The 26856-nt window shown below is 53.5% G+C and overlaps 1 protein-coding gene across 4 annotated transcripts in view; it reads right to left on the bottom strand.

Annotated features, from left to right (window-relative positions):
* Positions 1–26625, bottom strand: part of ADAMTS2 (ADAM metallopeptidase with thrombospondin type 1 motif 2) — a 181999-nt gene extending 155374 nt beyond the window's left edge. For 2 of the 4 annotated variants that reach the window (XM_058668835.1, XM_058668837.1), the window contains exons 1-2: positions 26354–26620; positions 24887–25284 (exon numbers count right to left, since the gene is read on the bottom strand). In XM_058668835.1, coding sequence (XP_058524818.1) covers positions 24887–25284; positions 26354–26471 — 516 coding nt within the window. In that variant the 5' untranslated portion in view covers positions 26472–26620. Of the gene's footprint in view, positions 1–24886; positions 25285–26353 lie in introns of all 4 variants that reach the window. The other 2 variants (XR_009246108.1, XM_058668836.1) reach the window with 2 other exon arrangements.
* Between the last annotated feature and the right edge of the window lie 231 nt (positions 26626–26856).

Below are 26856 nucleotides of genomic sequence, written 5' to 3'. Positions count from 1 at the left end.
CCTTGGGACGTCAGACCTGCTGATGCTGCAGCCCTGTAGGGCAGAGGGCTGGGGGTTCCACAGCCTGTGGTAGAGAGTGTCCCTCCTGCTCCTGGGGCACTGACCATGCTGCAATGTGTGTGTTTTGCCAGCAGCAGCCACCTGCATCTCACAGGGCATACCTCCTGACTGCACCATCTTCACCTGGGCCTATGTGATCCTGGCCCTCTCAGCTCTAGGCTCACGTACTCCAGTGTTCACACAATGACAAGATTGCCACCAGTTTCTCAGGATTATGCAAGGCATGCCTACAGATGATTATCACATAAACACACGTGTATTCCCTACAAAGAAAGTCAAAGTCACCAGGCCCACACTGTGGTGAGATGGTGAAGCAACTGCCTGCGACACCAGCATCCATTACACAGCTCAAGTCCCCACTGCTCCACTTCCAACCCTGCTCACTGCACACATGCCTGGGAAAGCAGTGGAGGATGGCTCGGACCCCTGCCAGCCCCCAGGAGACCAAGAGAGAGCTCCTGGATCCTGGCTTTGGCCCTTGGCCTGGCCCAGCCCCAACCACCATGGCTACGGGGGGAGTTAACCACTGATGGTAGATTTTTCTCTTCCCCTCCCCTCCTGGTTCTGTAACTCTGCCTTTCAAATAAAAATCAATAAATCTGAAAAAAAAAATAGAAAGTCAATGAGGGCATCACCGCAAACCCATCTTGCACATCAGCTCCAAATGAATCACAGGGTTGGGTGTGCTGGGCAGCTGAGTTCCTGCCTGCGCGCGCACATGCACACACACACACATGCACACACACACACACACACACACACACACACACAGATGCGGGCATCCTCAGTGTGCACGGACACTGTGCTATGGTCATAGCCATCAGATTGTCCTGCCCAGTGTGCATCTGCCCCTGGGGCTTCTACCCTTGCCCCAGCTTCGGGTATAGAGCTCAAACAGCTTTCCTCATAGGGGTGCCATTGAGCTCCAGAGTGGTGGAGCGGGGTAGGAAGGCAGGTTGAACTTCCGGCCTGCCTTAGCCGCCCTGGGCAGGTACTTCTCCAGCTCTTGCTGTGGGCTGCCTACAGGTCACCCAGACACTACAGCCTTGGTACCTTCCATGCTATTAGGGGGTAAGGTTAAGGGTTTACTGGGCAAATCATCTTAACATCTGTGAAGCCGAAGAATTACCTTGTGGCTGGTGCCTAGTTGAGATTCACTGGACAGACTCCCTGCCAGGTGACGCAGGAAGATGAGGAACACAGGGTGTTGGTGGGAGCGGCTGAATCACATGGAGGGAAGTCAGCAGTAGGCCAGAGGAAGGTTCTGGGAGTCCACTGAGGTTCCCTGGGCCTGGGATGGGAGCCAGAACACTAGGAATAGACCTTGGGGAGCCTCCAAGTAAAACTGCACGACCTCCCCAAGGTCAGGGACGGGCAACAGCTTGGATTGGATCTCTGCCCTGACCACTGGCCGAAGAGCATACAGCAAGCCCCACCGCCCCAGGCCAGGACCACCACAGGAGTACCCAGACCCTCACGCATGGCCACTCAGCTGGCAGAAAGGGTCATCCATCGCAGAGCTTAACCAGCCTGTTCCAATTAGTGAGGAATTCATAGCCGCATGCAATGGGAGATTATTAATTAAATGCCCACTGCTGAGCATCGCACACAGAGGGCCAGGCCCTCATTAAGACAGCAGGAAGCTGAGCCTGGAAGCAGGATGGATCCAGGTAGGGAGGGACGCAGGTGGGGTGCAGGGCGGGCCAGACCGGCACAGACAGGAGGGATGAACGCACTGTGAACTACTGATCCAGCTGCTCTCTCACAGGAGCCGGGGGTGGGGTGGGGGTAGAAGTGGAGGAATTAGTGACCCTTTGGCATCCAGAGCTGTGTAGAGCTGGGGCTCTGTCCTCCTGAATGCCTGGTCATTAGAAGTCCCTGACATCTGTCCTTGTGAGACAGCAGAGAAACAAGGGACAGTGCCTGCCCGAGAACCCCTGCAGGGTCAAGAGAGCCCACCTGGGCTTGGAGTGCAGCTGGAGCTCTCAGAGCAGCCTTTCTGGGTGCAATGTGTGCTGTCCTTCAGGTTCTGGGATGGAAACCTCTCATGCACTCCCCAGCAAGGTCAGTCCCCTAAGTCTAAAGCCATGACCAGGTCAGAGGTCACTAGGCATGGAAGACCCCACGTGCTGTGCACTCTGGGAAGAGGCCTCAGTCAATCACACAAACATCAGGCATGCACTCACAATAGCCAGGCACATGCTGCAGTCCCTATATAGACACAAAACACGTATGGCAATGTATACTCACATATGTATACTCACATGCTCACCTCTACATGCTTAATACACCCACAGGCATTGCATAAAGGCTCCATGCTTGCATTTTATACAGGTGCACATGAATCATGGGCAAAAACATGTAAGGCACATATTTACTCACACATGCCTGAGATATGTGTTATCTGTACCTGTACATAATCATTGCACACCTATCCCACACCTGTGTGCCATGTGTTTTACATAGGTGCAAGTGCATGAGGTATACAAATTGCACACATGCATCACACATATCCATGCCCTCACACACATTGCATGTGCACACAGGCATTACAGTTATATGCACACCACAGCCTTATGCATGCCCACACATCATACACACACACACACACTCAGACCCTACTGCTTGCACCCGGAGTCATAACCTGCTCATTTCTTTTCCCAGCTTTCACCACTCCACAAAACTGTATTTATTCAATCACTTGCATAGTTCATGTCCCCACCTCATCCTGTCTCCCACCCACATGTATCAGTAGAACAGAATCCCCCCACAACTTCTGCTGAGGCAAAGCTGTGACCCTGTTACCCCAGCAGCCACACAGAACTAACATAAGAATGAGTGTAGCCCCCCCCCAAAAGTCCTTCTGGCCTAACTGTCTGCTCTCAGGCCACATTCTGTCAATCAGTGCCTCTGTACCCAGCCTGCCACATGGCCAGTCTCCCACGGGTGACCATTCCTGTGCTCTAATTCCCAAAGCTGGACACCACCTGTCTGGTTCCAGCACTTGTTCAAAATTCAGCCACTCCCGCTGACCAACCCCATGCAACTTCCTGAGGCAACAGAGCGACCAACCAACCTCCTGCAGCCTGGCCCCAGCCAACCTCCTGTCAAACAACCCAGCTGCCCAGAGAGCAAGGAGAAGAAACCCTTGCTGCCACACGGGCTCCTGCCTCCAAGTCCTCCTGTCTCTCCTTCCTCATCCTAGCAGACAGCAGCTCCCCGCCAGCCTCCTGGGGTTCTGCAGCCCTGCCTCAACCTCTCGCTCAGGAGCCCTGCACCTGCCTAGACTCCACAGACCTGATAATACAGTGGTCCCCAAGAAGACACCTGTCCTCCCTCCATTTGCAGGAGGAAAGAGCATAGCACCCAACCCAGGGAAGCAGAATGTAACAGCACGTGGTCACAGACAACACAGCTCAGAGACAGGCTGCCACAGTCATGGCTGGACCATGGTGTGTCCCCAGCAAAACTGGCAGCTCTCTGCCAGATGCACCTAGGAAAGCAGCAGAGGATGACCAAATGCTTGGGCCCCCAAACCCATGTGGGAGACCTCGATGGAGTTCCATGGAGTTCCTGGCTTCAGCCTGACACAGTCCTGGCTACTGCAGCCATTTGGAGAGTGAACCAGCAAACAGAAGATGCACCCCACTCCTCCTAATCACTTTTCAAGTAAATAAATCTTCAAAAAAAATGCATCAAATAATAACAAATGGTGATGCTCTACCCTGTCATGTCAGTGTTGGGAGCTGCGTGGGTCACAACACGCCCCTGAGAACAGTCAGTGTCCCTGTCGGCCTAGTGAACTCTCCCTTGAGGGCCTGAGTCAGGTAGCCAGAGTGCACTAGCAGCCGTAAGGTGGGGCTGACCTGGGTTTTGTCTTCTGCAGTGTGCTCGTGGCCTTTCACTTCCCATCACGAGCCATGAGGCGTCACCACATGTGGCTTCCCTATCTCTAGCATCCTGTCTGTTACAGTGAGAGAGAGGGACTAAGACATTCACCCATCAGATTAAAGCTGGAGGGCTCATGTTGGAACTTCTGCTAAAGCAAAGTGGATTTGCCAAGTATCTTACCTGTGGAACTGCCAGGCAGCCTCTTCACAGCAAAGGGCCTGTCCGAGGAGGCTTCAACAGAGAGAGGAAGAGAGCCAAGGGGAAAGAAACTGACTCAGAACTCATTCGGGCACCTGGATTCGGCCACACCGAAAACCAGAGACCTGATTTTTTTTTTTTTTTTTTTTTTGCAGCTATCAACCAAATTCGTTTGCTTAAGCAATTGCACTTGTATGTCTGACACTTGAAAAATAATTCCTGTCTACTAGACTCTTTGCATAGCTTCAAACTGCTTCAGTCTTTCAAGAACAGGAACAAAGTCTAGATATCCAACATCTAGACTGTGCGAAGTGGTCAAGTTCAAATATGTGCGCACACAGCCCTTCCTCCGAATGCAAACTCTCCTTGGCCCATTGTTTCCAAGCATCCCTTACTGGTGCCACAGAGCACTCCTCCTTCCATGCCCTCTCCCCGGTGGCTCAGCCTGTGGGTCCAATGTCCACCAGGTCCCAGCAGTGCGACCCAGGCTCTCTTCATGGCTGAGCTTGTCTCATGGAGCAGGGAACTCAATGCAGGCTCTCTCACCTCCCCCAGCACCCAGCAGCATGTCTCTGTGAACTCTGCCACCTCCCCCACCTCCCTCCCACAGGGTTGGGGCCAGACAGCTCTGTCCTCCTCCAGCCAGTCTCTTCCTTTGGCCCCACCCTCCCTACGTGACAGCACCATAGCCTCCATACAAAGAGTCCTCACCTCCAACTCTCCCTGCCTCCCCACTCCTCCCTAGCGTGCAACCCCCTGCACACTGCTCATCCATCCTGCCTGACTCTTTCCCTTCCATCTCAGAAGCTTAAGGTTCTCCTTCTTGACTTGCGCCTCAGCTCTTCAGGCACATGGCCTCCCCCCACCTTGTTCCGATGGAAGCTGCAAAGGCAGAAATGTGTGCAGCAGCTCACACAACACAAGATGCCCTCTCCGGGCAGCCTGCATGTAACTGTGCACAGCTCCAGGAGATATGCAGGGCGAGGTGCTCAGCCTGTGGCTGGGGTCACCGCGCCTCCACTTCCTGCCTTTGGCTGTTTCGTATGAAAGCACAAAACTATCAGTCATGCTCAACTTTCCCAGGTGCCAGGAACCCCGGATCTGAGGAGCTGCCATTCACTTGCTTCTTCCTTGGCTGAGTTACACCAGGATATGCTGCTGCCTGTGACACCCTCATCCCGTATGGGCACTGGTGATCCCATACGGGCACCAGTTCCTGTCCCAGCTGCTCCACTTCTGATCCAGCTCCCTGCTAGTGCCCCTGAGAAAGAAGCAGAGAATGGCCCAAGCACTCGGGTCCTTGCCACCCACATGGGAGACCTGGATGGAATTGCAGGGTACTGGTTTTGGCCTAGTCCAGCCTTGACCATTGCAGCCATTTGGGGAGTGAATCAGCAGATAGGAGATGTGTGTGTGTGTGGGGTACAACCACAGAATATTATTCAACTATTATGCAACTAAGTGAGAGACATGGAGAGCATTCTAAATGAAATAAGCCAGACACAGGAAGACAAATATCAGATGTTTTCCCTCATATGTGTAAGCTGAAATAAACATCAAAACATGGGGAACGCTGTAGTATTTGGTACCTAGAAATTGATAAACAATTGTCTCCACTGAATTATACCCTCTACCCTAATATTCACTGCATACCTCACATCATCATCCTTGTCATGAAGTCCACATGATATTTACATTCCTGTTTTTAGAAAAATTCTGTATATTTATGTGTATAATATCCACATATGAAGCGAGTATGATGAAATATTAAACTTTAAAATATATGCACTCCTTAAACTTTAAACTTCTTAATGTGTTGCTGTATTTTTTTGCATGTTGCTGTATTTTTAAAGGTTTATGTATTTGAAAGTCATAGAAAAGGAGAGAGAGAGGGTGCGTCCACCACTGGATCACTCCCCAGATGGCCACAATGGTGCCAGCCAGTTCATGCTGAAAACAGGAGTCAGTAATTCCATCCAGGTCTCTCACATGGGTGACAAGAGCCCAGGCACTTGGGCCATCTTTAGCTGCTGTGCTAGACGTATTAGCAGGAAGCTTAATTAGAAGTGGAGCAGCCAGGACTCAAACCGGTGCTCATAGGGGAGGCTCGTCATGCAAGTGGTAGCTTAAACTGCTGCTTCACCACCCCAGCCTCTGCTGCCTTTAAATTTTTTTTTTTTTTCAAAATAAAAATCTAAAGGGAAAAAAAAAAGAATGGAGTTTTCATTCAGGCTCTAACCTCAAATATTATGCAGAGTGAAAGAAACCAGGCCCCAAAGGACAAACTGTATGATTCTATTTACGTTAAATGCCCAGAACAGCCAATCTATAGACAAAGTAGATTAGTGGATAATGAGAGCTGGGGCTAAGCAGTAACTCATGATCAGCGAAGTGTGTGCAGTTTTTTTAGAATGACGAACATGTTCTAAAAGTCACCATGGTGATGAGCACACAGTTGTGAATGTATACTAAAACCACTAATTTTGACACTAAACAGGTGATAGATATGTTTGTTGAACTATAGCTCAATAAAGTACTACCAAGAGAAAAGCTCTGATGATAAAGAGCAAGTATATGCATCTATTGTAACAATTTCTATAGAATTCAGTTCCACTGCATTCTGTTGTATGCCTTAAAAATGTATCAGCTGGGCCCGGCGCAATAGCGTAGTGGTTAAGGTCCTCGCCTTGAACATGCCGGAATCCCATATGGGCGCCGGTTCTAATCCCAGCAGCCCCACTTCCCATCCAGCTCCCTGTTGGTGGCCTGGGAAAGCAGTCAAGGACGGCCCAAAGCTTTGGGACCTTGCACCCACGTGGGAGACCCAGAAGAGGCTACTGGCTTTGGAAGGGCTTAGCTCCAGCCGTTGCGGCCGCTTGGGGAGTGAACCATCGGACGGAAGATCTTCCTCTCTGTCCCTCCTCTCTGTATATCCGCCTTTCCAATAAAAATAAATAAATCTTTTTTAAAAAAAATGTATCAGCTATGCCGTTTCCTAGTCCAGTTTCCTGCTAATGCATCCTGGGAGACAGCAGATGTGGCTCAGTGCTTGGACCCCTTCATTTTGCTTCAACACTTATTGCCAGCATTTGGGGAGTGAACTGGCAGACAGAAAAGTGTGTGTATGTGTGTGTGTGTGTGTGTGTGAGAGAGAGAGAGGGAAAGAGAGAGAGACTGACTCTACCTTTCAAGTAGATGAAAATCAATAACCTTTTAAGGAATTACTTTGAGAAGGGGTGCAGGAGTTTTGTCAAATTATACAAGAGGGACACGAAACAGGTGAGAGGAAGTAGCTGGGAAAGGAGTTCAGCCATGTAACTGGGGTCAGTCCCACGACACGATGGACAGGAAGGCTTTCTGAAAGAGGCACATGGGAACACAAGTCCAGCAGTTTCCATGGCAAGTCCACCCTTTCTGCCCTAACTCTATGGTCTGCAGTGCTTCCATGTCCTCCATCACCTGCCCTGGGATTATTTTGTCTGGGTTTGTATCTACTTATTCATTCTTTTGTATTGATGCATAGAAACTGTGTATACTGATGGCATAATCATGAGATGCTTCAATATACATACATCATGTTAGCTTTTTTTGTTACTATAACAAAATGCTTCAGATAGGCTGCCTCAGAAGCAAAGAGGTTTATTCAGCTCACATGGCTTTGAAACTTGTCCACACTGCAACAAAGACATGGTCTGGTATTCAAGCATGTGTCATGGATTAATGGTGAGGACACCCAAAACTCTCTCTTTTCTGGTATCTGTGAAATCATCAAATGTCTGTGTCAATCATGAGGATCTGAGGTCACCTACTGTGCATGAGAACCCCAGAAACCCAGTTTTCTGGTCTTACTGTAACCTCATATTCACTGATCAACTTCTCTCTCTCCTCCTCTTGCCAGCCTCAGACAATTACTGCTCTACTCTCTGCTTCCCCAGGACCCAATTGTTGGAGTCCACATGGATGAGATGATAAACCACTTGTCATTCTGTGCTGGACTTATTTCACTGAACATGATGTCTTCCAGGTCCACCCAAATCATCGCAAATGATAGCTTTGTCCTCATGATGGTTGAGTGATACTGCACTCTGTGTATGCCCCACATTTTCCTCACCCATTCACCTGCTGGTAGACACAGACAGTTTCCATGACTTAGTTATTGTGAATAGTGTTACAACGAACAGTAATGCAGATATCTCTTCCACGTTCCAATTTCCCTTCCAGCGGGACTGCAGGATCACATGGTGTTTCTATGTTTAATGTCTTCAGCGGTCTTCCTAGTAGTTCACATTTCCCCCAGCAGTGTGTGAGGGTTCTTCTGCCTCCACAGCCTCACCAGCATCGTTTGCTTTCTTCTATCTCTCCCATAACAGCCAGTCTAACTGGGGTGGAGGACAGCTCACTGTGGTCTGAACTTCACTTCCTTGATGATTCATGATACTGATATTTCACAGACCTGTTGACCATTCCTTGGGTCATTTTCAGGTTTGGTCATATCCAAGGACCAAGACCCTTCAACCTGCCCTAAAGGGCTGCACCAACATGGGCAAAAGCTTGCATTTGATGGGAATGCACCTCCTTTCTGAGCTCTGTCCAGGTCTACAGCATAGAAGGAAGGTGAGAATATGATGGCTAGAAAAAACAGGGACTGGGGGCCAACACTGTGGCACCATGGGTAAAGCCACTGCGTTGTGGTGCCAGCAACTCGTATGCATGCTGGTTCCAATCTTGGCTGTCTTACTTTTATTCTAGCTCCCTGCCAATGCACCTAGGAAAGCAAAGGAGAGTGGCCCAAATATTTGGATCCCTGTATCAACACAGGAGACCCAGAAGAAGCTCCTGGCTACCAGCTTTGACCCAGCTTCGGCCATTGTCATTATGGGAGTGAATCAGCAAATAGATCTCTGTCTCTGTGTAAATCTGCTTTATTTTAAACAAAAAGAAAAGAAGTGGTGACTGCTGGTCTCAAGGTCTGTACAACACCCAGTGGGCAAAAAGGAGCTGTTGTTCTGAAGCAAAGGCTCAGGATGGAGGCAGTTTAAACATCACCTGATGGCGAGATCATAGCAAGTGAAGCTGGGAGCAGGAACCAGGGCAGAGGTCACAGAGACAGAAAATGCAGCGGGAGCCCAGCCTTCCCAGCCCCTCCCAGCCCAGCGGTTCAGACAACAGACTCTACCCCTAACATGGTTGTGTGACCAGGCCTGGCCTATTGAAGCCCAGCTTTTTCCCGACCACAGGGATTTGCTGCTAAAAGTCTGGCACATGACCCAGCCTGAACCAATGACAGAAAGTGCCAGATCACCAGCTGACATCCTGCTGGGTGGTCCCGGGTGACTGGCTGGAAGCCAAGTGAGGTGCTAAAGGGGCGCCACTGCAATTGAGACAGAGTGGAAATAGTTCCCAGGGCCCATTACTTCCCTCTCTGGTCCAAGCAAATGTACTGTTTTCTCTCGCTTGCAGCCACAGGAGTCTGAATCTGGTCACTGTGCCACAGGCATTGGCTGCATGAGTATGGATGGGAAGGATAGGGCAGGGCCCAGTGGCCTCTCATCACAGGCTCCACAGTCAAGGCCAGGACAGGCTCAGACAACTGGAGGAAGGGATGTGTGTGTCCCCAGTCCTTGGCCCACAGCTGTTTCTGCTTTCCACCATGAACACTGCCCCTGTAGCCCACAGGATCCAGCATCACCTAGGCCTATGCTTCTAGCTCCCCACCCTCCTGCGAGACCCTCCTCTCTCCTTCCAGATGGAAATCTTTTCCATATCCCAACTAATTGTGTTCAGGTGGGGACGGTCTGGAGGGGGAGCTGAGAGGGGGCGTGTGTGTGCACATGCGCATGTGTGCGTCCACCCCTAGTCTGGCAACTGCCCAGGAGCCTGTGGCCTTGGCAGGAAGCTGTTGGGGGGGGGGCGGGAACCCACAGCCTCGGCTGTCTCCTAAGGGACTCTGGGTGATGTCAGCAGCTCTTGGTCTCTTCCCGTAAACATCTGTTCTCCTGATTCTGACCCAGGAATTCCATTTCAGAACAGTCACAGCCTGGCCTGGCCAAGTGTCCTAAGATAGGGGCAGGGTACAAGCTGACCCAGGCCTGTGCCCTTCCCCAGCCCCACCCTAGCCACCCCACCCACAGAGCAAGCCCTTGGCGGCATGAGCTTCAGCCCCCTCATGCCCTGGCTCCTACCCACCGTGCCATGAGGGAGCCATTACTTCAAAGTGACAACAACACTTGGCCACCAAGGCCAGGCTGAATGTCATCCTCTTTGTCACCACCCAGCAAGGCAGTCACCGCAACCGACTTTTACTCTTCACAGAGGAACAACGGGAATGTGGTCAGGGCTGGAGGGAACTGGAGTCACACTGGATGGAGTTGGGTGCCACATCAGGATCTGGCCCAGAGCCAGTGGGCCATTGACTGAAGCCACAGGAAGGAAGGAGGCAGACACAGCCTGCTCCAAAGCACATGCAAGAGCTCACCTTGATGCCAGACAGAGTCTCAGGTGCTCACAAAGGAAGTGGGCAAGAAATGGACATGGCTGAAGACGATAGGACAGCTAGAGCAAATGCAGGTGGAGCCTCTGCTCACTGCCAACCCTCAGGTCACGGGGCCAAGCAACTCTTTCCTCAACAAGCTTTCTGTAGAAACTGAACATAGGAGTTCTGGGAGATATCTATTAGTAACCAGGAATGCAAAGCAATCAGGTGTGGCTGGACATGGGTGGGTGGGAGGGGCAGCTCATGGGAATGTAAGGCCACCCACCCTGCACGACAGGAACAGGCAAGTTCAGAACAGGAGCTCATTGGGAAGGGGCAAGACAGGGATGCCAACGGAGCTCCTAAATCCACATTTGCATGGAACTCCCAGGTTACGCGCTAGCCATCTCCTGAAAGTGGCCCCTGGAACCACAGTCACAGCAGATATATGGCATAGGCAGCTGCTCTCGCAGTGCCACACCTGACCTGGTACATGTCCGGGCCACAGCAGGGGGCAGGAGGTGTCAAGGGTACCTCCCAGCCTACCAAGGGTTAAGAGCTGCTCCCCAGCCCCAAAGGGACCCACAAAACCATGCATAGGCATGTCCCATGGGTGAGGGTCTACCAGATGCAACACAGCAGGGAAAGGAAAAGCTCCCTGGCACGGGTTCGAACTTGACTTGTCCACTTGGGCTGGGTCACCCTGGGCCTCCACTTCCTGAGATGCTGGGTTACATGTCTGGAGGGAGCCACACAGTTGTGGCTCCCATACAGAAGGACTCAAAAAGCAAAACTACTCAAATTCCACTGAACACTCTAGTCCACATAGTAAGAAAGTGAATGAATATTGAAAAAGCACACACTGATATATTATGAATTGCAGAAGATGACTGCATGCTTAGAAAAGCCTCCCTACCCTCATGCGCACGAAGAAATCCAAAGAGAAGGAAAAAAATATAACGATGAGGAACTCTATGAAAACATTTAGTTGCAAAATAAATTTAGGCCCTTGGATATCTGGGAATGCAAACAGGGGAAACATCCAAGCAAGAGATTTATTTTGAAAGGATTTTTGGTGATTATCTGTGGTTTGTATCCATGCCACTGCCATTGCAGAAGACTGATGTGCTGAAACACAGGGTGAGATGCCAGCCGCTGGGAGCCAGTGAGCAGGAGCACAGGGTGAGAGGCCGGGGGCCACATCAGGGCAGCGGCAGTGCTGGGGCTGGGGGTTCGCCAAGTGTTGGGCCGCATTTCTGCAAATACATCATTGGTATCTGCTCTGTTTGCTCATGGGTAAGGGAGACATAAAGACTTAGAGAATATCATTCAGCTGCAATAAGTAGGTGCCACGTACTCTGAGGAAATGATCATGCACATACTGTAAATTAAAAGTATCCCTAGGAGCTGGCATTGTGGCACAGCAAGTTAAGCTGCTGTTGTGATATGGGCATCCCACGTGAGGAGTGCCAGTTCGAGTCCTGGCAGCTCCACTCCCAATCTAATTCCCTGCTAATGCACCGGGAAAGGCAGAGAAAAAATATCCAAATACTGGGACCCGTGCCACCCACATGGAAGATACAAATGGAGCGCGTGGTCCAACCTTGGCTGTTTCAGCCTTCTTGAGAGTGAACCAGCAAATGGAAGATTTCTCTTCTCTTTCCTCTCTATTTCCCTCACTCTAACTCTACCTTTCAAATAAATCTTTTTTTTAAAAAAAAAATGTATTCCTAGATATCTATAATAATCGCTGTAAAATGTAATGGAAAAGATTCTATTTGTAATGGCAACAAAATTCTAAAACCAAGGAATAAGCCTGCCGGGATACATTTCAGAGATTCAAATCAATGTTCTCATTTCCCTCTGAAAATTAAACATCATGAAGATGTCGATCACTTGCTCAGCAAAGATTAGCTGAGACGGTACTGCTGGCTGCCCAGCTGCGTGAGACAGGTAACAGCCAGAAGGAAGAGCCTCTTTGGAGGCAGCTTCAGACCATGAAAGCAAACCCAAAAGCCACCTGGAAAGTGAGCCGAAGCAGCTACAACCTTTTCTTAGCCACAATGGTGATCCTTGATCCATGATGGTGATCAGCTATTTGAACACATTCCTAAACAACAGTGATGGAAGAGCCTGGGACTCATGCAAATAAATAAATAAATAAATAAATAAATAAATAAATAAAACAGAGAGACCAGAAATAAACCAGATCACCTCCTGGAAGTTTACAAAGATGGAGAGGGCACACAGGCAGGCAGACAGAGGTCACTCAAGCCACAAGTGAGGATGCTGAGCCTCACCAGTCAATCAGGGCAGATTGACACCAGAGGCTACAAAGACACCAGAGCCACTTTCTGTGGCCAGTAGCCTCCCTGCAGCTTCCCCTGGCTTTGCCTTTGATGTCCCCAGTCCTGAGCTGCCCTGCCCCCCCAAGCATCCCAGCCGATGCAAGACTCTGGGAAAGAAGGGGTAGAGAGGACAGGGGAGGGGAGGAAGAAGAGAGAAGGGCTTCTAAGAGAGAAGGGAGGGGTGGGCCAGGGATCCAGAGGAGGGACCCCCCCACAAGGCTCTCCTCCCCTCACCCGACAGCTCTCCTTGCAGCTGCAACTGGGGCTGTGGGGGAACTGGTGGCAGAGGTGTAGTAGGCGAGGCACAGCTTAGAGCAGTTGAGCACAGACCCTACAGGGTGAAAGAGCTCAGGCCCGCCTGGCTGATGCTGACCTCCAGTTTACAGTCCAAGCCCTCCACAGTTTGCTACAATGGTACCACCTGGCCATAACTGCACAGTGGCTTCCATTCTGCAGCCCTAGGGGTCTCCAGCAAGTGCTATTACTCCCCTCCCTGGAGGGTGGGAGGGTACTACTAAAGGGTGCCCACTTTAATCCTGCCCCTGGAATTTCACAAGCATCCCCCCAACACCAGAAGTCATCCCATTAGCACCCAAGAGTCGCTCTCTTCCCTCCAATACTGCCCTCCAACCAACTGGAGTGATTCCAGGGACCTCAGCACTAGGAAGCTCAGGGAGAGCAGTGTGACAAAAGCTGCTCCTATCACTCAGGAGGTCTGAGCTGGGAGTGGAGGCTGGAGAACAAGCCTCCACAGGGAAGGTCAGACCTTAGCTTGAGGCTGCTGAGTTCAGACCAGTGGCCAGGCCTCAGCCAAAGAGAAGGGGCTGAGGGCCCAGCTGGGGTCACAGAGAAGCAGGCCCCACCCAGTCTGTAGATCAGTGCCCAGGACTCATAGAGTTGCAGAAATGGAACACCAGCTTGCCACCATCTCCACTGCCCCTGCTGCCCACTGTGGGAGCCTAGGGGATGAGCTTGCAAGCGGCCAGTCCTTCTGCTAGGACCGTGAACTCCCAAGTGAGGAACCCAAGTACAGGCAGGAGCCACCACCCCCATGGTAACTTCCTGCATCCCTACCTGCCAGCAGGCCTGACCATCCCTCCTGCCCCTATCGGTCATCAATTCCTTTCTTCCTGGCCCAGTCCAGCCAGCCTTACTGACCCTTGCTGTCACATGAGCACATGCCCTAGGAGTCAGGCAGCATCATGGCTGGGAGACCGGGGGGCTCTGGGCCGTGGACTCCTATACCCCATGGCTGGCCTCGGGTCAGCAGCCACGCATCCTGCTCTGCAGACAGCTGCCTGGAGAGGAGGGAACCAGAAAAGGTACACACCCCCGGCCCAGCTGAGGCTGACCAGAATCTCTCAGGCCCTGGAGGGACAAAGCTGGGAATGGAGCCAGGGCCCCTGTGAGAGGGAGGATGGGGTACAGGTGTAGGAAAGAAGTCCACAATTCAAGATGGAAGACCCCAACCATGGGGCCGGTCCCATCCTACCAGAAGCAGCACTTTCAGGAAAGTCTTGTACCCCATGTGCTGTGAGCAGGACACTGGACTGTACTGGCAGGGAGCAGTGCAGGATAGGGGGGACAGCAGTGCCTCTGGCTGGCTGGTGGGGTTTGTGAGGAAAGGCTGGGGAGGTATGCAGATTTCTGCTTCTTTGCCGATGAAACCAGGATCACAGCAAACTAGCATTCAGAGGATATTGCCTTCACCTGCAATCCATCTTAATCCACATGCACGCACACATTATATTAAGCAGAGAAGTGCCCGGAGCATTCCCATTAGAGCCAGGCACTGAGGAGGATGCGCAGCCATGCTGCCATCACAGCCACTGCCAGAGCTCATGGCCCTGGGAAGGAAGGGTCCAGGTAACCCAGGTGGGAAACCAGGAGCCAAAAGTCATCATCCGCAGTCAGAACAACTCTATAACCCGAGAACCCTAGGGAATCCACAAAGAGAGTGAAGGGTTAACGAGTTCCCTCAAGTCACTTGATAAAAGATGATCATATAAAAACCAGTGGCCTTCTTGGATACCAAATGCAGATGGAAAGGATTCAATTCTCAAAAAGAAAAGCCAAATCCTTGAAATAACCTTGGACTCAGAATAATGGGCAGCCTGTATTTAAAAATCAAAAACAACAATTTATAATACTGTATGAGGCAACAATACAGCAGAATTAAATAAATCAGGAAATACACCATGTTCCTGGTAAAGGTTGTAAATTATGTCAATTCCTTCTGTAATTAGCTTCAAAGTTTAATGTCAGTCAATCAAACTCCCAAGGGATTTTTGAACCTGACAAAACAATTCTAAAATTGATCAAGAAGAATAAACATATGTGACCAGCCGAGAAAATTGGGTGAAGGACTTACAGCAAAGCAGTACATGTCCAGCTACAAGGCTGGATTGGCACTGTCTGGGAAACACAGGGCAACTTCTGCAGCTCTACCATGTGTGAGAAAGGTTGGAGGGAGGGAGGGTGGGAGAGGGAAGGAAGGAAGGAGAGGGGAAAGGCGGGAGAGGGAAGGAAGGGAAGGAAGGAGGGAGGAAGAAAGGCAGAAGCACAGGGGGAATTGATGTTAGTCAAGTTTTTGTTAAACCCCAACAGATCCAACATGCTATCATTTCAATCTGCAGCCAGCACTTTCTCGGTGAACTCCTCTTTATCTCCATACACAAACTTTGGGCAGCCAGGTGTGTACTTCCATTGGGAACGGCCACATCCTGTGCTTCAGGACTTCACCTAGCTTACCACCATGGGACTGCACAGAGCAGCTTCCCAGTCTCCAACACGTGAGCTCTCACTACTTCACATGCACAACTAATGGACACATGCCACTGTGTGAGTGCGTCCACCAGGGCTCTAGCTTCCAGTGTGGTGCTGTGAACCCAAGGGACCTCCCAGAGGTAAGCCTGGTGGGTAGCAATGAAATGGTGGGTGCTCCCAGTGTGGTGCCATGAGCCCAGAGGAACTCTCAGAGGTGGGCCTGGTGGGTGGTGATGAGATGGTTAGTGCTCTCAGCTCCTTGTCACCGTGCAGCCACTGTCCTCTCTGGAGTGGCACAGCTTTCACCAGAGCCAGGACCATGCTGTTTGGGCTTGGCAGCTTCCAATACTACAGGCTAAATAAACCTCCTTTCTATGTAATCTAGTCTCAGGCATTTCGTTATAGTAACGGAAAATGGATGGATGCAGTACAGACTGACAGAAAAACAGAATTAGTCTGGAATACACATAACTCCACGACCCATGTGCAATGGAATGGAGATGTGACATAACTAGAAAGAAGGGGGAAAAAATGACACACACACAGCCATAGGGTTTTTCTCGAACATTGTGAAAAGAGGAATTTAAAAGCAAGTTTATTTTGGTGTCCCCCAAAAGTTGAAACTCATATATAGCTCTTTCTTTTAAAGATTTATTTATTTGAAAGGCAGAATTACAGACAGGGAGAGACAAGGGGAGACAAAAAATGAGAGAGAGAGAAATCTATCTGCTGATTCACTTCCCAAACAGTTCCAAAAGCCAGGCTGGTTAGGCCAAAATCAGAAGGCTGAAATTCCATCTGAGTCTCCCACACAGATGCACATGGGTGCAGGGATCCAAAGACGTAGGCCAAGTTCTGCTGCTTTCCCAGGTGCACCAGCAGGAAGCTGGATTGAAAGCAGAGCAGCGAGAATTCAAGTCAGCATCTATATGGGAACCTGCCATTACAGAAAGCTCTTAATATGCCATACCCCAATACCAATCCCTATTATCGTTCCATAGTAAGCATGTTCAGGGACTTTTTGAACACCTTTTAAAGACATGGAATTCAAGTTTTGTGGTACCAACATAAACTATGTTTTAATTTACTCCATGAACACTGCCAAGAAGCCTCATACAAACGTGCATGTTCACAGATCTCAGGAACTTTGCATGACACAGGCAGAGGCTCCTGCCACAGTGGCCACTGGACCTTAGGTCAACCTGGCATGAAGTGTACAGATGGTTTTCTTAGGCGTCCCCATCCCTGCCTTCAAAGGAAAAACCCTCAAATTCAGAGATGACTCCTTGAATATTTGGCTCACAGAGCTGCTAAAGGCTGGTCCCTCTGCCACCCACAGCCCCCTCCAGTGTTGTCCTGCTTCCCTGGGATGGAATTCACAAGGCAGCAATGGACAGAGTGCTGAGTTCAGCTATCCCACAGTCATCAAGCCCCTTGTTCAGAATTCTTACACACACTTTTTTCACATTTGAAACCTGCAAACCCAGATGAAACTGTCCGGTCTCAGAACCATGGGGTGGCTGGTCTCACATGGCACACAGCAAAGCTGGACACACATTCCACACCGCCATCGCTTTCCCTGGGGACTGGGCAGTGATAGTGCCTCTCAGGTGGAGACCTTCGCCACTCAGAATGTCTCCCAAGATGTGACCACCAAGAGTCAGAGCATGTGCAAAAGGGCCAGAGAGGGCTGAGCGTGCAGCTTGGGCATCAGCGAGACACACGCTCAACCCTGGAGTGAGGAGGGGACAACACTAACCAGATAGTGCTTGGTCACCATGACTCAGGCAAAGTAATGGCCAGGCAGGAGAAGGGCTCCTTCCTGTGCTAAGGATAGCAACCAGGACAGAGCAGGGCTGTCAGAGCTGGGCCTCCACTGCAGGGGTCTGTGTCTGAGGCACCTCACGGCAGGTGCAGTGAGAATATCTCCTCTTGGTCAGCAGTGACACAGAGTCATGGCACATCCTATTTTGGTGTCATCTTAGAGCTAGGAAAATGCAAAAATTGCCCAACCCAGACCTGGCCTGAGAAGGTGCTATTTCCCCATCTGCCCAAAGCACAGAGAGGGGGCTGCTCTGAGGGGGGGTGTGCTGTGCTACATCTGTATGCAGGCCACACAGCTGCAAGGGGCTGCGGACCTGTAGCTGCTCTGGCACACATGAGTTCTCTGCTGCCCCTGATAACCACGGAACTGGGGTGTGATGAGGGGCAAGGGGAGCCTGCTGGCCCATTGGCAGGGTCTGAACCTCAGGCCTTGACACCCCAGCCCTCTCTACCCGCAAGCAGAAGCTGTGCATCCCACTCTGCAGCCATGAAGACAGCGTGCATCGTAATTGAAATTCACAGATGAGCCTGAGGAGCCGGCTCTAGGCCTGGTAATAAGTTCTCCATATTAATGGCAGCACCACAGGCCCAGTGAACAGCTGACATTTAATAAAAGACATACGCCGCAGAGCCGGAGACGCCTGCCTGCCTGAGCTTCCTGTTCCAGAGCGCCCCCCAGAGGAAGGGGAACAAAACGCACAGCCACCCCACCTCAGCCCCTTTCGCTCTCAGGAAACACTGCCAAGAGCATGCACATGCTTACACACACGCATATGCAAATACACCAAAGTCTACACACACTAACACAGACTCACTCAAGTGCATACACACACACACACACACACACACACACCCCTAAATGCTCACACACATTCACACAGGTTCAAGTGCACACACAGACACACACTGCACATGCTCACGTGCACAGATATGGGTGCACATGTAGAGGGACACATGCACACCTATGTACCCATATATTCCTTCATATAGGACACACAAAGGCACACACAGATTCACACACTCCCCAGGCACAGGTAAACAAGGTCATGCGGACTGCACATGCCAGAGAAGAAACTCTGACCAAGACCTGCTTGCCTTGCCCATACAGTCCCAGGATCCCAGGAGGATGAGTACCCTGTAAATCTATCTGAAGATCCCAGACTAAGGAGGCTCAGGCCACAGGGGTGCCAACAGACCTGGTCCTCAGGCCAGAAGAACTGCAAGACAAGGGGCAGATCACTGTGGGAGGATGGACCAGGACAAGCTGGTGCCCCGTAGGATCAGGCCAGGGCCTCCCTTTTCTTAAAGAATCCCAAGGCAAGGGCCTGGGGACCTGCATACATTCCCAAAGCCCAGGTTCCCTCCTATAGAATTGGAGCCATGCCTGGCTCATAGAAATACTGCAGGGCTTGGCTGGGTCAGGACCCCTGTGCAAGGAAGAAGCAGCCTGACCAAAGGATGGCTCCTGGGACACCCCTGGCCCCCTAGAGCAGAGGGCCTCAGCTCAGGCCCTCAGATCAGGTAACAGGGATGAGGTCACACTGCTAGGCTCTGTCTCCCAGTAGCCCTTGCTTCCCTCATTACCACACCAGGCCATGGGGTGGAACATGTGACTCAAGCCACAATCAGCAAGTTGCATTCCCAGGGCCACAATGATTGCTTGCAGAAAGGTCCCGGCACCGATGTCTATTCAATCAAAGCGATGTTCAGGGCTGTGTGGGAAACCTGCAGAAATTAAGTCCCTCCTCTCTTCCACATGCTATCCCTGGGCCATGCAAGGTGTGAGGACAGTCACACACAGTCAGGAGTTCCCCTCAGGAGCAATCACACAGAGGACCAGCAGGTGGAGTTTTGGGTTGCTGCTCAATCTAGAGTGTCCCCAAGCTAAGCCTACCAACCCTCAGAGGCCTTCTTTTATTTTTTGTTATTTTTAAAGATTGATTTATTTTTATTGAAAAGACAGATCAGATTTACTGAGGAGAGACACAGAAAAAGATCTTCCATTCACTGGTTGACTCCCCAAATGGTTGTAATGGCCAGAGCTGACATGATCCAAAGCCAGGAGGCGGGAGCTTCTTCCGGGTCTCCCACATAGGCTGCCCTCTACTGCAGGGAGCTGGATGGGAAGTAGAGTAGCCAGGACATGAACCGGTGCCCATACAGGATTCTGGGGCTTCCGAGGTGAGGATTTAACCATCGAGCCATCGTGGCAGGTCCTTTAGAGGCCTTCTTGGCCATAACCATTTGATACACAGTACAAATTCTGGAGGTCAGGCAATGGACCTGTTGGCTGTGGCTTGGCTACCCAGAGCACAAATCCCAGCCCAACAAGTCAGCCTGGTCTTGGTAGCCACAAGTCAATGCCCAGTGCTCCGCAGCCACACTCCACAAAGAACAGGGCCCCAGGGAAGCCCCATCCCTTGCTCCCCACCAAAAAAATAGCCCAGGAGAGAAAAGGGTGGTATGGTCAGTCAGGCCGAGTCCTTCAGCCCCTGATTCCCAAGGTCATCACAGGGATTCCAGGCTGGTCTAGGATCCTGACACCAGCACTATACCGGCATTACACCAGCTACCACCATGGCTTCCTCATGACAGCCTGGCCTCTTGGGCCCAGACAACTCCCAGAGGGTCCAAGACATGGCACAGAAGTGCTGCCTCTCTGGAAGTCCAGGGGAGGGCTGGCAGCAAGGCCATGGGGCCATGGATGGGGCTTGGGCTAGACAGGACCACCCTCTTTCCCTCTGCAGGCCCTGTCTCAACCCCACCTGGCCCCCAAGGTATCTGAGTCTGAAAGCCCTGCTTTTGGAGTCATCCACTTGCCACCCCCACAAATTCAGTGGGCAAGAAGAGTGAGTTAATCAGGGCCAGGTGAACAGTGGCCAGAGCTCCAGGTCTCCTCGCCCCCTGCCCTCCCAGCCCTTGGCCCAGATAACCCATGGGGGCTTCCCTTCCCTACTCAGTTGAGTTTGAGCCAGAGGAGGTGATCTTGGGGTTCTGGCAGAGCCAAGAACATGCAGGCACAAGCATCGTCCTGTGGGAAGGGCAGCAGTGCTCTGGCCCACTCTCCAGGGCCTACCCCCTGAGAAGACCAGGAAGTGGGGGGCCGGGGGAACAGCCCTAGACTGCAGGAGCACAAGGTCTCCATAGGAGCACCACCCCCGTTCCACCCTTCCATTCCTGCATGCCTTCCAAACACTCAGCTTCACCCTGCAGACACAGCCTGAGGTACATGGGAAGAATGGCTTGGGTTTGTCCCAGACATGGTGCCACTTCAGCTGAGACCAACAGGGTGGCCAGGGCAAGGATACAGCTACAAAGGCTCAGGGTCAGTCCAGAGTGAGAGGAACAGAAAGCACAATGTACCGATAATGCAGATATAAGGGGGACACAGGGACAGCTAAGGCTGGGGGCTCCTGGGCTGGGTCCTGAAAAGGGAGGTCTGGAGTGCCACTCAGAAGGAGGTACACAAGTTTTGGGAGGAGGGCCACGCAGGGGAGGGACCTCAGGGAGGAACCACTGGGGAGTCTATGATGGGGCTTAAATCAGTACCTGCAGTAGCGAGCTGGGAACTGGGTCCCAAGAACTCTGGGATGGTGGGAGCTGCGATCTGGAGAAAATAGGGAGACCTGAGCTCCTCTGGAGGAATACAGGATGTCCAGGTGGAGCCAGGAAAGGGGAGGTCGGAGCAGGTCCAGGAGCTTGCAGCCTGGGTAGGGCAGGGGTGGGGGAGAGTTGGCAATGCTTGTGCCTGTCCCTACACTCCAGTCCCTTTCATTCCTGAGTCAGGGTGATCTGACCCTCACCATTGGCCCCACATGTGGGTGAGATCAGTTCCAGGTGCAGCACAGACCTCAAGAGAGCCCTCCCCAGGGTTCTGGCATGCATCATCCAGGTCTCCATTTTAGAGTCTGTGTCCTTGGCAGGCAAGTTAGGCCTGAGTGGTCACCAGAGGTTGGAAAGCATGTCAAAATGAACACAAACCCAGTGGAGGAAGCTGACACTTGCAACTTCAGCATTCCACCTTGGTGCACCAGGGAGACTGGCAGCTCTACTTCTGATCCAGCTCCCTGTTGACACACCTAAGAAGACACTACGGAATGACCCAAGTTTGCACCTGCCACCCACAGGGACGCTTCTGGGTCCCGGCTCTGGCTTGACCCAGACTAGGTGTGGCAGCCATTTCGGGAGTGAACCAGACGATGATCAGTTCTCTCTCTTTCTCTTTCCACTTTTCCATAAATAAGCAAATAAATCTCTAAAATAAAATGAACACAGAGAGCAGCAGGCCTGAGAAACACACAGCAAGTTCTGAGTCTCTGAATCCAGCCATGCCTGAACTCCCAGAACTTCCCAGCTGTGCCCAGGAAGGCCCTTTATGCTTCATCCAAGATGGGCTGGTTTCCTGTCACTTAACCTGAGCACATCTTAGTGAAGACCACCTTAGGTGATCGCGTACATCAGTAACAGCAGACACCAAGCAGGTGCCTCAGCTCTGACCTGAAGGGCCCCAATAACTACAAGAACCCAGGAGTCTCCCACAGCCTCTCTCTGGTCCTCTACCTTTCCATGAAACCAATCTGCCTCAGCTTATCCATCCCCTGAAATTGAGATGACCACGGTTGACACAATCATGTGCACAATCCCTGTCTGGGTAAGTCAGAAGACATAACACGGCAACCACTACCTGCTTTCAAATCAGAGAAAGACCTGGGGCCAGGCAGGCAGCTGAGCAAGGATGTGCCCCAGGTTGGGGTAGGACACCAGGCAGGCCTCACCTGCCTATGTCTTTGGAGAGACTCATCCCCACCTTGAACAACAGAAGTCCAGCTGCCTGCTGTGGTCTCCATGTGTCCAGAGAAAGGCTCCTGTGCCTAGTCTGCGTGCACAGTGCAGGATGATGGGTGAGGAGGGGTCTAGGAACAACATTTAGAGACCAGTGAGGGAACCCCCCCAAGCCGGGCACCCACTTCCGAGCCCGCATGTGCAGGTTGCACACAGCAAGCAAGTGCGGTGCCCAGGGCAGGCCTGCAGGTGTTCCCAGAGCAGAAATGGCTGCAGAGGAGCCATGCTTCTCAACGGGTGTCCCCAGGAGCAAGAGCCTCCTCAGGCACAGCTGCGTGCTAACAGGATTCCTGGGATCCCCATGCATGACTCACCAGCAAGGTGCCCTCAGCCACATGGCAAGGAAGAGCGGGAGAGGGCTGTGTGCAGCTGGCTGCAGCCCATGCGTTTCCCACGGAGAGTGAGAGCATAGCAATAACCCTGCATCTCAGCATCCTTCCCCACCCCCCACCGAGACTTAGAAGCACTGTGAGGATAAGGGGCTACCCAGATCCAGGCCAGAACCCCAACTTCACCAGCAGTATGGTCCTGGGCAAGGCTCGCAACTTCTTGCAGTCTCGGGCCTTCCTCTGTGCACCAAAGATGAGCACACCTCCCCTAAGGGGCCTCCATGAGGAGCAGGGTGCCACGCATGGCATTCACCAGCCAGTAGGTCCCTCACAGAAACACAAAAGCACCTGTAAGCTGAAAAGCAAAACCCAAAAGGACACCTCTAGGAAGGGAGACGGAGCGATGACACCGTGTCTCAAGGCATTTGAGGCCACTCAGGCAGGTCCAGCCTCCCTTCCACCACCCCTCCCCACCCCCACACTCCTTTGAGCTCTGCCTTGTGCCTCTCTGCGCGTCTGTCCGGTACCGGTGCCATCTCTGCCTGCCTTTTCCTGCCCAGGCCAATTCACACCGGGTGGCTCTTCCTCCGCACAAAATGCCCACATGTGCCTTTGATAGCTGACAACCATTCTTCCAGAGCTCTTTCAGTCAGCCCCCTAGGAGCCTACTCTCAAAGCCCTGACTGGCTCCCTTCAGCTACCCTGCGGACACGAGCTCTCTGAAGGCCTTCTAGGCCGGCAGCATAGCTGACCGGTCCCCAAGATAAACACAGAAGATGCTAGCTGAACAAATGAATCACCAAACAAACAAATGAATGAATGCATGCATGCAACTAGACCACTCCAAGATGTTCTGTGAGTCCCAGGATGTCCTTAAGGCCAAGGGGGAATGTGAAGGATGCACCAGGTTAGCCCAAGGACGTTCTCTAGAGTTGGCTCTAATGTGCCTGGCTGCTAAGGAACTCTAATCTAAAGCAGCGATTTTTCTTTCTCCAACGCAACAAGTGACATAAATCTCCTGCATCTCACTGGTCGATCACAGGGCTGCAGACAGTGGGGCAATCCGGCCGCCTGAGGATCAATGTGCTGGGGCAGGGGCAAGTGGGGTGGGGCGGCCAGCAGGGCAGGCGGCAGGAGCGGTCAGGGGCGGAACCCACGGTGGGTGGCAGCAGATGTCAGCCAGCACGGCATGCCTACCACACGCCCAATCTAAAATAGAAAAAACTGCAGTGGCCTCTGCCATGCCAGGCCTCTGGGCAGCCGGACACAGCAGCGCCAACGTCAGCTTCCTCCCTGAGCATCGATCCACGCTCCCTCAGAGGCCCTCTGGTACTAAGCCAGAGTCTTAGTGGGCCCCCAGGCCACACTGGGGGGCTCAGGCAGTTGTGGGAGTCCATCCCAACCCCAGGTCCCAGCCCATCCTACTCTATCCCACCCATTCTGTCTCCTGTCTCTCATGGGCTGCCCCAACAACATCAAAAGCCCACAGGCACTAGAGCCTTCATTTCCAAATGCTCCCCTTGGCTCAAAATAGCGAGGAAAACCAACTTTTCAAATAAGCAGCTGGAGTTCAACAGGAAACCACAGCATCAAAAGTAGTGGCTCCCGGTCAGCCAGGGGTTGCAGAGTAACTGGGCATTCGAGTGCCAGTGCCTGATTCCTGGGCTGGCACTATCAGCACACACAGAAGCAGGCAGTCTATCAGCACATACGTCCACCCGCCCCCCCCCCATGCATATTACACAGGCTGAAACACTTCCACATTTTTACACGGCACAGACCCTACAAACACACACCTGCACGAGAGGCAGGCGACAGCACGTGCATGCACACCCTGCCAATCCAAATCATCTGTGCGAATGGGTGCCCCGGCTGTGCCACACACACAGGCGTCAGCAAGCGCAGGGACGCATGCTCTCCCACTTGACAAGCACTTTGGGAGACGTGACCCCACCTCTGAATACATAAATCACCTCTGCTCAGATCAGCAGAAATAACCTGCCTTCCAGCCAATCTCTTCATTGGGGTCCCCTCCTGCTCCCCCATCCCAGTCGCGGTGCAGATGTGGTCTCAGTTCATGTTCTGCCCTCTCCAAGGACTTGCCGGGTAACCCCATTCCCAAACCCAGGCTCAGAAAGGAGCCAGCGCGCACTTACCAGCCCGTCGCAGTTGCTGAGCGCCACGGAGGAGGCTACGGGCAGATCCGCCACGTCTCCGACGTAGAGGCAGGTCCCAAGCAGGGGCTCCATGCGGGTGGCGCCAGAGTCAGCCTGCCACTCCACCGTGGCGCCAGGCGCCACGAGGCGGACATTGGGCCGCAGCCGCAGGTGCAGGTCTCGGCCGAAGACGGTGACATTGTAGAAGAGGCGGCCACCGGCATCCTCCTCGCTGTCTCCGGGGAAGTCCGGGGTCCCCACTGGGGCAGCCCTGCGGGCTCGTATTCCCACCCCGACCGTCGTTGCTGCCGACACCACGTGGGACACCAAGCGGCCCTGGGCGTCAGTGCGCACCGGCACCGCCAGGATGCGCTCCGCTGCGGGCCCCAGGGGCCCTCCTGCAACAGGGAAGGGCGTTAGACCCGCCAAGACCGTGAGCCCTAGGGCTACCAGTGAACGCCGCAGCCCCCAGTCCCGCCCCACTGCCAGGGGAAGGGCCATTCCTTCCGCCCTGCGGCCCCTCAGAAGCTCCTACACTTCCCGGGCTTTCTCGCAATCAGGAAGGGATGTTAGCAAAGCCCCCCGCTCCGGAACCAAGCCGCCCTTCCCGCCCCTACTGTGGGGCCCAGCCCTGCCCCTCCGGGACCCTGCCAGCCAAAAGCTCTCCTCCCGCCCTGATCCGGGACCAGGGCTCCATTAGTTCCTTCTCGCAGTTCCCCAGAGGACGGACTCCAGCAGAGCGTCCCCGGCCCCTTGAGCCTATCGTCCTTGGCAGGATGAGGGGCTGCTCCGAAGCCAAACCCGGCTGGCCCCTGTCAGTGCACCTCGTCCCCTCGGCTGCTCCCGTGGCACGAGCGCACTCGCCGCTGCCTCGGAGCCCCCCCGGAGCACAGGCCGCCTGTCCTCCTTGTCCGGTGCTCGGTCAGCCTGCAGCCGGCTCCTGCAACCCCCCCCCCCCAACCGCGCGCACCCTAGGGCAAGCAGAGCATGGAGCAGGGTCCCGCCGGTCTCCGGGGATCCCACTCTGGGGCGCCCCCAACAAAGCCTCAGGGCCCCCAGTCGGTGCGCTCTGCATCCAGCACCTCCCGAGCATCCCCGGACCTGAGCTCCAGCACCGCCGCGCCCTGGCTCCCCGGGTCCCACTGGAGCTGGCTCTGCGCTTCCTGCCGTGGGGCTTTCCCGGCCCTCGGTCTTCACGCCGTGCTCACCGGCAGTCGGCGAGTGTGTCCGTGCTCCCCATCTAACCGCGGCCAGAGACGCCCGGGTGAGGCGCGGGGCGCCCCCTGTGCGACCAACCCGGCCCCAAAGTTGGCCAACTTGGCCCCGGGCGGGGCGCGCAGGAGTTTGCCTAAGTCCGGCTGGACACTGCCTGGGGAGGGGGCTGTGGGGCGTGGGGCAGGGCCAGTCGGCGGGGTCGCGGTGCCTGGGGTGGGAGACAGAGTAGGGAAAGGACCCGACCGCACCTACCTGGGGGGTCGGTGGCAGCGGCGAGCCGGGTGTTGGCGGGCGGCGGCAGCAGGAGCGGTAGCAGCAGCAGCAGAGCGGGGCAGAACAGGCGGCGAGCCGCTCCCGCCGGCAGATCCATGGCAGCCGGACCGCAACCGGGGCCCCGCACTCGCAGCCGGCGCGAAAGTTCCCCGCGCGCCGCCCAGCCCACATCTGGGGGCAGCTGGAGCCGCCCGCAGCTGCAGCACCGCAGGGCGCGGGGCGGAGGAGGCGAGGCGCGGCGGGGAGGGCGGGGAGCGCGGAGGGAAGGCGGGGAGAGGGAAGCGGCGAGCGAGCGCGCGAGGGAGGCGGGAGGGCGGGCGACGGCGCGGAGGGGGGAGGGCGGCGGCGGGCGCCTCAGCCTGCGGTGACCCGGCGCTTCTTGGCGCGGCCGTCGCCGCCGCCGCCGCCGCGGTGCCGGACTCTCAGCAGAGAAAAGCCCCGAGGCGGCGGCCGAGAAGCGCCGTGGGCCGGGCGGCCTGGGG

Source organism: Ochotona princeps, chromosome 9 (genome assembly GCF_030435755.1).
Source record: "Ochotona princeps isolate mOchPri1 chromosome 9, mOchPri1.hap1, whole genome shotgun sequence".
Classification (NCBI taxonomy): domain Eukaryota; kingdom Metazoa; phylum Chordata; class Mammalia; order Lagomorpha; family Ochotonidae; genus Ochotona; species Ochotona princeps.
The sequence above is the reverse complement of the archived record's forward strand: the minus strand, read 5'-3'. Positions and strand labels throughout refer to the sequence as shown.